Source organism: Emys orbicularis, chromosome 2 (assembly GCF_028017835.1).
Source record: "Emys orbicularis isolate rEmyOrb1 chromosome 2, rEmyOrb1.hap1, whole genome shotgun sequence".
In the NCBI taxonomy this organism is placed as follows: domain Eukaryota; kingdom Metazoa; phylum Chordata; order Testudines; family Emydidae; genus Emys; species Emys orbicularis.
This window is the reverse complement of record NC_088684.1, coordinates 213,476,586-213,490,465: the sequence shown is the minus strand read 5'-3', so window position 1 is coordinate 213,490,465 and position 13,880 is coordinate 213,476,586. Positions and strand designations below refer to the sequence as shown.

General features: G+C 40.5%; 1 protein-coding gene across 1 annotated transcript in view; it reads right to left on the bottom strand.

Annotated features, from left to right (window-relative positions):
* The window catches only part of ULK4 (unc-51 like kinase 4), a 426,845-nt gene that overhangs the window by 228,230 nt on the left and 184,735 nt on the right, over positions 1–13,880 (bottom strand). The window contains exon 30 of the mRNA XM_065398954.1: positions 489–537. Within this exon, the coding sequence (XP_065255026.1) occupies positions 489–537 (49 nt within the window). The remainder of the gene's footprint in view (positions 1–488; positions 538–13,880) is intronic.

Here is a 13,880-nt window from a genome sequence, read left to right as displayed (position 1 = left end):
GTATGTGAAGGCAGTTTTCTGAAACGATACAATGAAACCAAACTGATGCTGTCTAGTAGAAATGGAGATTATTTCTTTGTTGATGGATAGCAAGTACGCAATACAGTAGTCATTAAAACTCAAAGCTGACTAAGATCTGAAGAAGGGAATTCCTTTGGCTCATGAAAGGAAATCTTTGTTATGGTAAATAGCTGATGACATTACACATATAAGTCTGTACGTTAAGTATATGCTAGAGTTTTCTATGCTGATAGATATCATGAAGCTGAACAACCTGAGGAGACACATACAATAATCATGAAGCTGAACAATCTGAGGAGACACATACAATATCTATATCTATATATATATATATAAAAATAAAAAGGCATGTATATAAGTGAAATATTTATGAACAGAATTTTTTAACCATTTTTTAATTTTAATCATTGAATGCTACACAAATTTGCTTAAAGCTGTTTAAAATTAAATATAAAATGTGTTCTTACCAAAATAACTTGGAAAAGTACTGGAACAAGATTACTTTCTTCAACAAGGCTGTAAAAAATAATTAAAACACATTTGTATTTATATTAATGATCTGTTATTTAATACAATGAACGTACACAGGGAGCAGTGCAGCACAAGTCTTTGATGCTAAAATCTGTGACCTAGAACCTCATTCTTTGACTAACTTTTCATATAAATGAATTCCACCCCAGCTATTAAATAGAAACAGCAATGTAATTCTTCAGTGGAAATTACTCCTTGGTCTGGCCTTACTGATGTGAGGCAAATGAGTGGAACAGTAAGAAAATTAATATTTTTTAAATGGCAGAAATTAATTAAAATTCAGAAACACACTATCAAACAGGCAATGTAGATGGTAAAATAATTTGAACTAATAGACCACAAAGCATACAGTGAATTTATAAGTATGCTGTGTGGTAATTTTGTATGTGTGCCCAATTAACTATCTTCTCTACTCTAAAATAATAATGTCCAATGAATTTGCAGCACCTTTTTTAAAAAAAAGTGTTGGGAACTGATCAACCAGCATATTCTAAATATTTCCTCCATAAAAATCAGATACAGATCATATATTATAAGAGGGGAATATTCAGAAAAAGGACAACAGCAACAACAATTAACATTTATATAGCATTTTTCATCCTACAACTGCAAAGTGTTTTATGTGTATTAATAAATTAACCTTCACAACATCCTTGTGAAATAACCCTGGGTTCAATTTGCTTCCTTTTTAAGTTAACTCTCATTGATTTGAGTGGGAACAGGAACTGGTCTCTTATTTCCAAATGGCTAAAATCTGACTTGCTTTAAAAGTGTTCTACTCTGTTTTAATAATTTAATCTTAATAGCTTACCTCATACAAAAATCAAACTAAGTTAAAAGAAAATTAAGACCACCAAGTCAAACACTAAGAAGTTCAAAAATGCCAATATTAAAATTGCTTTTACCACCTTAATTTGACCCCCTTGTATCTCTACGTTATGTGATTAAGCAGTTAAAACTATATCATACTATTTTTTCCACAGGGTCCCTGCCTCATTCAGTGCACGGGATGGATGGTGCTCACTGGTCGAGAAGCTATTAGCTATTTCATTTTATCCACATCACTCAATGTGCTAAACCATGGCTTAGTCACCACACACTATCCAAACCATGCCACTGAATAAAGAATTATTCATTTTCTCATGGGCTTTCACTTGGGTGCTTTCATCATTTATGTTTTTGAAGCACTAAGAGACAATGACTATCTTCCCAACATCCCCGTGAGATTAGGTGGTATTGTTATCCCCATTGTACAGATGAGGAGCTGAAGCATTGAGAGATCAAGGCCAAAATTGTCCAAAGTGTCCACTAATTTTGGTTGCCGAACTGGAGATGCCTAAAATCTACTTTTCCAGAGTATTTGGTATAGTAATATTATGCAGACAAGCCACTAACAAGGGGTGAGACACAGACTTTGCTAGGGGATTTCATAGCTACTATTTGCTAGACCATAGAGTAATGATGAGACACTGAAATCTTGAGGTCAACTCCAGATTTTGGAATGGAGTTTGCTTTATTAGTGTAAACTCTTCAGTCCTTGTCCTCCACCAACCTAACCCTTTCTAACCAGTACTCATGTTCCACCAGCCTGTCCTTTTCTGTCCCTGCTCCCCCACAATCTGACTCTGTCCCTTTCAACATCTATCCATACCCAACCTGCTCTACCCAGCTCTACACCCTTACGTTTCAGGGAGGCTGCTCTTCCTTCTCTTCTATGCTATCTAGGTGCCCACAGGGGGAGCACTGAGATCATAGGAGAGCGTCTCCCTGATACCAGTTCTTATGCCCAGTAGCACAACAGCAGCCAGAAACAGCAATTACACAAAGTCTAGCTCAGCTCCTGCAGCCCTTGGATTGAGCATGCTCTGTGAAGATGGCATCTTTTGCAAATTTATCTGCCAGCCTCTAGCAGGCCTCTACTGAGCAAGTTGAAACTGCAATTTTCAAAGCAATATAACTTGGCCAAATGTGGGTGGATTTTCATGGGCCAAATAGAATACACCAGTTACTCTACCAAATTTTAAGTCCCTACTCTAAAGCAAGGTGGTGCTAGACCTTCTCAATGAAATGGGTGTAAGATTTTTTTTTTTTTTAAACATTGGAAATACACTGTATTTTTCCCAGCCTCATCTTCAAAAACACTGGAACCATTTTGCTGAAACTTTACCCAAAACAATTCAGTCTGAGGCAGAGAGACAGCATAGAAAGGAAACAGACAACCTTTACTATAGGTTTTGCTGTCAGTTAACACCCATAATTAACAAAGAAACAATTTATTAAAAAATACAACCCACTCTCTATTTTTTGTGTAGCAAACAAAAAATTAGGTCTTGAAACAGAACCATGTTAACATGTGCTCTATTAGAAACAGAGGGAAACAACATTTGCTAAATAGGAAAGACAAATAACAGTAAAGAAAAATTTCATTTTAATGTGCCCAGAGAATACCACTAAAAAAGTAGTGTGATAGTTGTTTTTATGGTGCTGTTTAGTACAAAATGATTCTGTTATTTAAAAAAATAAACTCAGGGAATTTATTGCTTGCGAATGGTGCTAGACCAGTGGTTCTCAACCTATTTACCATTGTAAATTTACCAATGTGTTATGTGGGCCGCATCCAATACTACCTCTCCGGCCCTGAGAATGTCACATGGGCCGCAGTTCTGTGCTGACTGGGCCGCACAGGTTCTTCAAGATGTGTGGTCCCTATCTGTATTCCTTTGACTCATGGTTTCGTCCCAGGTGATAAACGGTGGGGCGGACCAACGGCATCTCCAGTTCTTTCTCCACCACGAATCAACAGATCCACAGCAGAGGGGAAGGAGGGTGGGAAGTAGAATACAGATAGGGACCACACATCTCAAAGACCCTCCAGTTACAAGTAAGTAACCTCCTCTTTTTCTTTGAGTGATGGTCTCTATTGTATTCCACTGAGGGTGATTAACAAGCAATACTTAAGTCGGAGGAGGGTAAGAGGATGAAGATGGAAGGGTTAATGGAGGCCTCCGCTGCCAAGTTCTGCACCAAGGCATAATGTGTAGCAAAGGTGTGTACTCGTGCCGCTCTATGTATATCCCAGAGTGGTAGGTTGTGGAGGGAGACCAGGATTGAAACCTGGGCTCTTGTGGAATGAGCCTGAACCCCAGTGGGTGGCAGCATGCCAGATACTTGGTAGCAGAGTGCAATGTACCCTGAAATCCACTTGGAGATTCTCTTTGTTGAGACTCCCTGATCTTTCACTCTTTCAGCTGTTGCAACAAACAGTCTGGGGGATTTTCTGATTGGCCTTTTCCTCTGCAGGTAATGTATATCAAGGGAGTGGAGTTGTCATTCCTCTTCTGAGGCATGTGGCTTCAGGAAGAAAACAGATAAGTGAATGGATTGATTAACATGAAAATGGGAGATGACCTTTGGCAGAAATTTGGGATACAGGTGCAGGGAGACTATCTGTATGGAACGTTGCAAAAGGAGGGTCTGCCATCATGGCCCCAAGTTCACTGACCCTTCTTGGTGAAGTGATAACAAGGAAGGGGACTTTCATGGCATGAAGGGACATAGAGCACGATGATAGTGGTTTGAAGGGTGGTTTAGTTAGTGTGGATAGAACAAGGTTGAGGTCAAACTGGGTAGCTCTGAGTTTTATGGGTTGGAAGGTTCTGATGAGACTTTTCCAAAATCTAGAAGTCAACAGGTGTGTAAAGAGTGTCCTTCACCGGGGAGTGGAAGGTGCTAATTGCCGCTAGGTGGACCTTGAGAGAGTTGAAGATAAGACGGGATGCTTTCAAAAACAGAAGATAGTCCAGGAGGAGGGGAATCCCCACCATTTCTGGGGAAAGTCCCTTTTTATTGGAGCCAGCAGGCAAAATGTTTCCACTTGGCCCAGTAACAAAGCCTAGTGGATTCTTTCTTGCTGCTAAAGAGGATGTTTTGCACTTCTGATGAACATGCCCTTTCTAGAGAAGATGCCCATCCAAATACCACATTCTGAGGTGAAGCGCCTGTGGTTTGGGATGTCTGATCTTGCCGTTGTGCTGCATCAGTAGATCTGGGAAGGTAGGGACGGGGATGGGAGGACAGGCTGACATACGAAGGAGGTTGGGAAACCAGCACTGTCTGGGCCACCAGGGGGGTGATTAGGCTGATTGTCACTCAGTTTCATCTGATCTTGTGGAGTACCCGTGGTAGGAGCAGGAGACTAGGGAAGACATAATTGAATTGGTCCGGCCAGGGAAGAATGAGGGCGTCGCCCTGAGAGTGATGTCCCAGCCTCCCACTGGAACAATATGCATTGCATTTTCTGTTCACTGGGGATGCAAAGAGGTCTCTGATCAGAGTTCCCCATTTGTTGAAGATGTCCTATAATACAGTGTTGTGGAGTTCCCACTCATGATTGATCATACATTGTCTGCTGAGCGAGTCCGCAATTACATTCTGTGCTGAATGCAGCACACCTTGATGGGGAGGTATAATCTCCCTAGAGGTAGAGAGAAAAGCGTGGAGATGTTGGGTCTCCCAGAATAAACATGTCCTGGGGTTCTGACGCTCTCCCCAGTCTACCAGGAGTTAAGGGCACCCACTCTGTACCCAGTACCAGCACCGGAGTGAAGGGCTTCCCCGAAACAGAATGGTCTCTTGTTTTATGAAGTGCTGATGTTGGCAGTGTCGGTGGTCTGTACCCAGTACCGGTGGATCTGCCTTCTTGTGAGGCCTCTACTCAAGTTGATGAGGCTTGGCACGTGTTCCTCCTCTTCTGGAAGGAGCATCCCCTTTCTTGGGCTTGCAGGAAGCCTTACTGCCATGCTTATGGTCACGGTTCCTCACCTCCTGACTAGGCCCCCGGTGTGTGGGGTCCATAGTGGTGATACCACCGGTGTCAGACTGTGACTCTGTAGCTGGAGGGGCACTCCTGGATGTCTCAGGCCAGTGTATGGGGGAGGTTTTCCCCAGCCTGGATCCAAATGAGACCTCATGGTGACTTCCATGAGGTGCTTCTGGAGGTGGAGAGCCTGACCTCCTCAGGTACGGCTGGGGAAGGACTGGCAGATACTGCATCTGGATGTGATGTGGCCCTCTCACAAGCAGTAGAGACAGCGATGATGTTCGTCCTTACTAAAGATACGTGGTAGGAGGCACACATTTTAAAGCCTGGGGTCTTTGGCATAGTCTAGTATCCATGAATGGGTACAGGGGAGGAAGGGTTACGAAGAAAAAATAAGCCCCTAAACTATCTATTCTACTTTAAAACTACTAAAAGCTATTTAAAACAATAAAAACAGTGAAATTCTGTAAAAACTAACTATATACAACTTTGTTTGTTAAGGTGCACCACATGCAACCAGACCCTGATTGTTCCGACCCGGACCATGCAGCGGTGAGAAGGAACTGGAGACAGTCGGTCTGCCCTGTCCTTTATCACCTCGGACAAAACCATGGGCCACATGCGTGGACCAATAGACTCTACTTTTAAATCCTCTGGCTCCAGAAGCATGGTGCACATATGCAAAACCCTTGTGGAATACAATAGGGACTCTCACTCGAAGAGCCACCATCACTGGCCTCTCCTCTTAGGTTATTAAAAATGGCACCAATTTTTAAGGATGTTTTTGATGAAGAACTCAGTGATGGCTAGAAATTCAACTGACCCCACGTACTCATTTCATATAGGCCACTTAACTGTCGTCTCAAGATGGATTTGAATTGGTCACTGAGAATCGCAAGGCTCCTTACTTCAAACTTGTAAGCCATCCAAAACCTGAGCATACACCTTATCTATTATGTTTTCTCTGAACTATAAAAACACAGAGTAATTAAACTTAAATTAACCTTTCTACCCACCCTTACAAGTCTGTCATATTTGCAATTAACTTATTTTCTATTAATCACCTGATTTTCTGCATACCTGCAGTGCTTCTGGTAACTAACATATAAATTGTAGTTTTTGGATGACAGAGCTAGGTACCCAAGGAGAGAAACACACAATGCAGAGCTCAGTGAGGAAGCATTTATCCTGAAAAGATTTCAGATAAAGTGTCACAACCTAACTATAACTTTATAACAACATAACCAGATCAGGTTTTTTAAAGCACCATTCCACTTTTTTTTTGAAGTACCACTCCAGTTTTCAAGCACTATATCAGCATGATTATCTTAGGCAACATAACTCAAAAATGAATTTGACCAAGCACACTACACTGAAGTATAGTATAATTCCATGTAAAATAAATATGATAGATTTTTGGCTACAATAAATTCTCTCCTAAGGGTTCAGTTTCATATCTGAACCTCTGAACATTTTGTAACACCATGCCCCGCTATGTAGTGAAGTTAAATTCTGGTTAATAAGCAATTTGTTGTACAATGATGTACTTCTAGATAATTTTCACATTCAATAAAAATATCTGAAGACAACTTTACTGTGAAGAAGAGCAGGGAATAAACTGGAGCATGCTTTTCAACTGAATAGCCATGTTTGTGTTCAGAAAAAATAAGCATTATTGTGAGGTCAGGCAAATACATTGAGAAAGTAAGTTCTGCTCTCCTACTCCATGTAACATTTGTTATTTCTTTCCCCTCTGCCCTCACCTGAAACTTAGTATTGATTACTTTTCCCCCTCATGTCCCTTAGAATACACATAAGATTTTTAGAATTTGCAGAGCTGACATGTATATAGACATAGATGGAGCACACCTGCTAATCAACTCAAAACATGGGATACAAAGTGCCATGGTAGATGCGCAGACACACATGAAAATAATTCATGTGCACTGACACTCAAAAGTAGTCAATTTCCCTTCCACATATACATATGTAAAAACATATATACAAACAATACAACATATTCTATATAAAACATACAATGCAAAAGAGGAGTAAAATTTATAAAAAGGAATATGAATATTTCAAAGTTAAAGAAGAAAACTCAATTTGGGGACAAATTCTGGTCCCTGTGAAGTCAATGGTAAGACACCCAAACCCTGGACATGCTCTACTAGATCCTTTACACAGGTTACAGCAACATGAAGGCTGAACTTATCTGTTCCAGCTTCCAACGGTCACAAGAGGCTGTTACAGCAGTTGGACATCAGCAGGTCATAGGGGAGTCCCTGCCATGCCTCCCAGGCCAGCAGCTGGGAAAAAGGAAAACTGTGGGTAGTTCTACACCACCCAAGCATCTTTCTGTGTATGAGAGAAACTCCAAGGCCCAATCTGCCAGGTTAACAGCATTTTTGTAATGGTGTGGAATGGCACAAAGTGGCTGGAGCACAGACTAGGATCAAGAATATAACATTATCACTTTCTTTTTTAAAAATACAAATTTTGATTAGACTGGATGCTTATGTAGCAAGGAGGTAATTATGAAGCACACTCTGTGGCCCTTGAATACAAAGGATCCTGATTATTACAAAGCTACATAAATTACCTATATATTCTGTTCATGTACAGCAAAGTACAGCTAAGATAAAACTGATCATTCTTAGATTTTAAAGGTCATCTGAAACCTTTAAAATGCAAGTGTGGAATAGCTGCAGGCTTTAAAGAAAACTTTGCATGCAAGATTAAAAGCATGAAGTCAAGTCATATTGTGTATTAAGACATTCCTGTGACAAAGTTTAAAACTGAATTACGACTGGGAAGTAAGTGAGTGAGAGAGAGTGAGTGAGAAATATTTTACCATGTTCTCTGTTGCGGGCTATCATTTAGAGAGAATTCTGGGTTTTACACAGGAAAAGCCTTAAAAATTGAAGAGGGAGAGAGGAATTTGAATTTTAGTTCATCTGTTGAACTCACTTTATAAATGGTTGTATCTTCAAATAAGTTATCAGAAAGGAAAATACAGACAAAATACTTTATTATATTAATCAGTTATACATATTTCATAATGTTTGGAAAATATACAAATGCTTTATATATTTAGGATTATCTTTTATTTGTTCATAAATTACATTGTGTATATAGTATTTTATCTATGCCTATGTTTAAATAATCAACTTGCACTCAGAACTTCTAATTGATAATGTGATATTATAAAGACATGTAGTTATACCTTACTGATATTAATAAATACCACCTTATCACTGAATCATTGACTTTTCATAGCATTAATAGTATGACCTGGGACTTGTGCTTTGATTTAAAATAATGGGCAGAAGAATTTATTTTTAAGACATTCTTGTTTGCTTTGTGGCAAAAAGGAAACCCATGGGGTAGAATTTAACACAAGGCAAAGATTTTTTTATTTTTATTTTAAACACATTGCTTACATAAATCACTAGATCAGAGAACCAAAACCAGCAATTTTAAATTGAAGTCTGTAGAATAAAGCTGGATTTAAAGTCAAACACTTCATGGGCACAAGGGCCTAAGCCCCTTTTGAAAAGGGGGGAGGGATATCTCAGTGGTTTCAGCATTGGCCTGCTAAACCCAGCGTTGTGAGTTCAATCCTTGAGGAGGCCATTTAGGGAAGAACTGGGGTAAAAATCTGTCTGGGGATTGGTCCTGCTTTGAGCAGGGGGTTGGACTAGATGACCTCCTGAGGTCCCTTCCAACCCTGATATTCTATGATTCTATGAAAATACTTCTTAGAAGTATTATCTTCATAATGGTTGGCTATTGTGCCTACTATGTTTACAATGGAAGTAGTAATACTTTTGTATTTATAAATGGATGCAATTTCGCTCTCCAACTAAATGTTTGTTTAACCTGAAACATTCTGCTACTGTAATTTCCTTTTGCATGTCAGAGTTACAAATTATTATGATTAAAAAACTATACATGAGAAAACATTTTCCTTCCCTACCCCAACATCTTTGGTTTCAATTTCCAGTTCTTGTATGTCTTAATATGGAGTACCTAATTTGGGGCATATCATAAATCATGAGCAGCATTAAAAAAAGGAATTGAGGAAGGAAAAAACAACAACTTGATATCTACAAGCCTGATCATGAAAGGTGTTGAACCTTCACAGTTCCCAATGAAATACAAAAATTGTGGCAAGATCCACGGTTTGGAGTTTAGCCTTCTGTTCAGGCAGTAAAAATGTGTAGTTTTGGGGTTGGAATAATATAACAACCTAGGAAGGGGTGTGTGCAGGAAATTAAATTTGACTGCTTTTGGAGGGGCACGTTAAACATACACTGCTAGAATTTGCAGCACAGCATGGACACACACGTGTCCTTGAAGCTGCAACCACTAGTGGACATGATGGCTCTAGAGCAGAAGGATCTGTCCCCAGTCTCTTCCCAGGGAGAAGTGAGGGCGCTCCCTGCTTCTCTGAGTGCAAATAGACCCCAAGACCCACTTAGCTGCTCTTAGCCCCCCACCCTTCTTGAGTTCCCCCTCCCTCAGGATCCTTGCCCCAGGGACTGTTCCCCCTTAGCTGCTTCTCCCACACTCACTGCCTCCTCCCTCAGGGAACAGCCCTATTCCCTCATCTCTCCCTTCCCTATACTCCCCCCACCACCATTGGGGACCCTGTGTTTCTCCCTCCCACCCTGACTGACCCCTTCCCTTCCTGCCCCACCCCCAGAGGCCTGGGAACACAGACAGCATGGCCAGCTGTAGCCCTCCAAAAGCTTTACTTGCTGTCCGGTGCCCTGTGCGTGGGGCCAGGCTGTCATACGCATTTGTTACTCCAGCTGGGGCGGCTGTCCTGGGTAGTAGAATACTACTACTGGATACGAGGATTGTCACTTCGTATCATCGTTGCTGCTGATTGGTGGAAGCAGATGGCAGTGGAGGGGTGGGTGAGCTAGTGCAGTGTGGGAAACTGACCACAGGTAAGAGCTCTGTGTGGGGCTAGGGCATGCTCCAGGAGCAGACTTCCAGTACGAAACTCGGGGGGGGGGAGGAGAGGCAGGTGCCCCCCATCATCCCTAAATGGTGCCCCTGAAGGGGAGGAGGAAGAGGAAGAAGAGGAGCTCAACTGGCAGCCAGACACCCTGCTGCTTCCTCCCTCCCCAGGCTACAGGACACATGGAGATTTGGTTGGGGGGGAGAGAGGGGGGGGAGTGCCTGCTTGCCCCAGAACCTAGAGAAAAAGGTTATTTGCTGAAATCAATGGAAATTACAGGTACTTAGCACTTCAGCACCATACCCTATGTTGGACGAGCAGAACAGCAAAGCAATGCCAGCACTCTATTTTTCTAAATCCGTTTGGTTACCGAATACACCTCTACCTCGATATAACGCTGTCCTCGGGAGCCAAAAAATCTTACCGCGGTATAGGTGAAACCGCGTTATATCGAACTTGCTTTGATCCACCAGAGTGCGCAGCCCCGCTCCCCCGGAGCACTGCTTTACCGTGTTATATCCGAATTCATGTTATATTGGGTCGCGTTATATCGGGGTAGAGGTGTATTGTACTTTTTTACATGCATCCTATTTGAACACTGGGCTAACCTCCACCAATGCAAACTGCAGTTTTCTTGACTACACTTGGGGTTTGCTCTGGTGAAGCTACATTGTTGGCTGGCCATTGATTAACAGAAGTGTGACAAATCCCCACTGTAGACAAAGGGATGAGTTCCCCAAAGCACTGAGGTGACTTAGAAGCCTAAATGCCATTGACTTGCAATGAGACAAACTCCCCAGGGCCTAAGCCCCTTTTGAAAAAGGACTTTAGGCACTGTTGAAAATTTCACCCAAGGTCTAAGGATGCATTTTGTGGCTGCCAAAGAGCAGGCACATATTTTTTAATAAACGCCAAATACTCGTGATAAGTACCTGCAATTTTGTTTTCTGGATACGCCCACTATGAGTAAACAAAAACAACACTTGTTGGTACTGTTATAACTGATGGAGTCACAGGCTCTTATTTAAAATAAAGGATTAACTGTGTTATCATTTCTCATTACACAGCATAAATATCCCCCTCTGGAGAGGCAGCAATGCAATAACCAATAAATGTCTTCTAGTAACATCAGAATTCAACATATAAAAGAGAAAATGGCTTGGAGACCTGAGAAACAACTTAGAAGTTCATGCTTAATATATCAGATTGCATTCCAGTCAGTTCCTAGTTATCCTGTACTTCTGTTCTGGAGCACTGACTGGAAGGAACAGGTGAGCAAATGCTTTTATAGACAAATCTAAAAATGAATGAAAGCAGGACCACAAAATGAATGTATAGTTTAAATGCTAGAATTCTAAACAATAGATGTTAACAACACTAAGAAGTAAGAATAATAGTAAGAGGCCAATATGGCTGCATCACAAGCCCTGTAACGACTTGAAAATCAAAAAGGAATCCTACAAAAATTGGAAACATGGACAAATTGCTAAGGAGGAGTACAAAAGAACAGCACAAACATGAAGTTACAAGATCAGACAGTCTAAAGCACAAAATGAGTTATACCTAGCAAGGGATAATAAAGGCAGTAAGAAGGGAGTCTAATAAATACATTAGGAACAAGAAAAACATGCAGGGAGGTCCACTATTTAGCAGGAAAGGAGAGCTAATAATGTATGACATCAAAAAGGGTGAGGTGTTTCATGCCTATTTTGCTTCATTCTTCACTAAAAAGGTTAACTGTGACCATATGATTAACACAATTAATATAAAATCAAGGAACACTAACCTGTTTTCCTATTCTGGCTTAAGAATACTTAGATAAATTAGATGTATTCAAATTGATGGTAACTGATTAAATTAATCCTAAAGTACTTAAACTGAACCAATCCGCAGAACTATTAGCTATTACCTCCAACAACTCCTGGAGGATGGGTAAGGTCCCAGAGGACTGGAAAAGGGTAAACATACTACTACCTTCACAAAGGGGAGCCAAGAGGACCCAGGAAATTATATACCACTCAATCTAATTTTGATATCTGGAAAGATACTGGAACAAATTATTAAAATCTATTTTTAAGCACCTAGACAAAGTAATAGCCAACATGGATTTATCAAAAAAAAAAAAAAACCCACCCCAAACCACAACCTAATTCCCCTTTTTGACAGGGTTACTGGCCTAATGGATGGGGGGAAGCAATAGGTGTGGTATATTTTGGTTTTAGTAAAGCCTCTGACACAAAAGACTCTCTCATAAGCAAACTAGGGAATTTTTTCCCTAGATTAAATTATTTCAGCTGGGAGCACAACTGGTTGAAAAAACATATTCAAAGAGTAGTCAAACTAGGAGGTCATATCCTGTGGGGTCCCGCAGGAGTCTGTCCTGGATCCAGTACTATTCAATATTTTCATTAATAACCTGGATAATGGAGTGGAGAGTATGCTTATAAAATTTGCTGATGACACCACATCTTCAATTAGCCAAAAAGTAATCTCCAGCTGGGAATTCCCCAGCATGGAAGAATACAGTTGGAACCAATGATAAGGGTCATTAAGTTTAAAACAAGGACTTATACTTAATATCCAGCATCATATTCAATTCAAAACAACTTTGACAAAATTAGAGAATTGGTCTGAAATCAAAAAGATGAATTTCAATGAAGACAAGTGCAAAGTACTACACTTAAGAAGGAAAAATGAAATGCACAACTACACAATGGAGAAAAACCGGCTAGGTAGTAGTACTGCTGAAAAGGACCTGGGGATTGTAATGGATCACAAATTGAATCTGAATCAACAATGTGATGCAGTTTCAAAAGAGACACATATTCTGGGGTATATTCGCTGGAGTGTCGTACATATGAGATAGAAGGTAACTGTCCCATCTATTTGGTACTGGTGAGGTCTCAACTGGAGTATTGTGTCCAGCTGTGTGCGCCACACTTTAGGAAAGATATGGACAAATTGGCGAGAGTCCAGCTGAGAACAACAAAAATGATAAAAGGTTTAGAAAACCTACCTATGAGGAAAGGTTAAAAAAATTGGCATGTTTAGTCTTGAAAGAAGACAGAGGGACCTGATAACAGTCTCCAAATATGTTAAGGGCTATTGTAAAGAGGATAGTGATCAATGCTCTCCATGTCCACTGAAAGTAGGATAAGTAGTAATGGGCTTAATCTACAGCAAGGGAGATTTAGGTAAGAAAAACTTTCTAACTATAAGGACTAGTTAACTTCTGGAACAGATTACCAAGGAAAGCTGTGGAATCCCTGTCTAAAGTGTTTTTAAGAACACATTAGACAAACACCTGCCAAGGATGGTTTAGGTCTACTTGGCACTGTCTCAGCTTGAGGGGATCAACTAGATGACCTCTCGAGGTCTCTTGCAGCACTACATTTCTATAATTTTATGTTCATGTTACAACTGTTACTTTGCATAGTAGCAGAAGCATATTTTCTGGAAGAGAAAAGGAATTTAGAAAACCAAAACTATTAATTTTATTATGCAGCTTCAATCTGCATTCCATTTCATTCCGCTGGC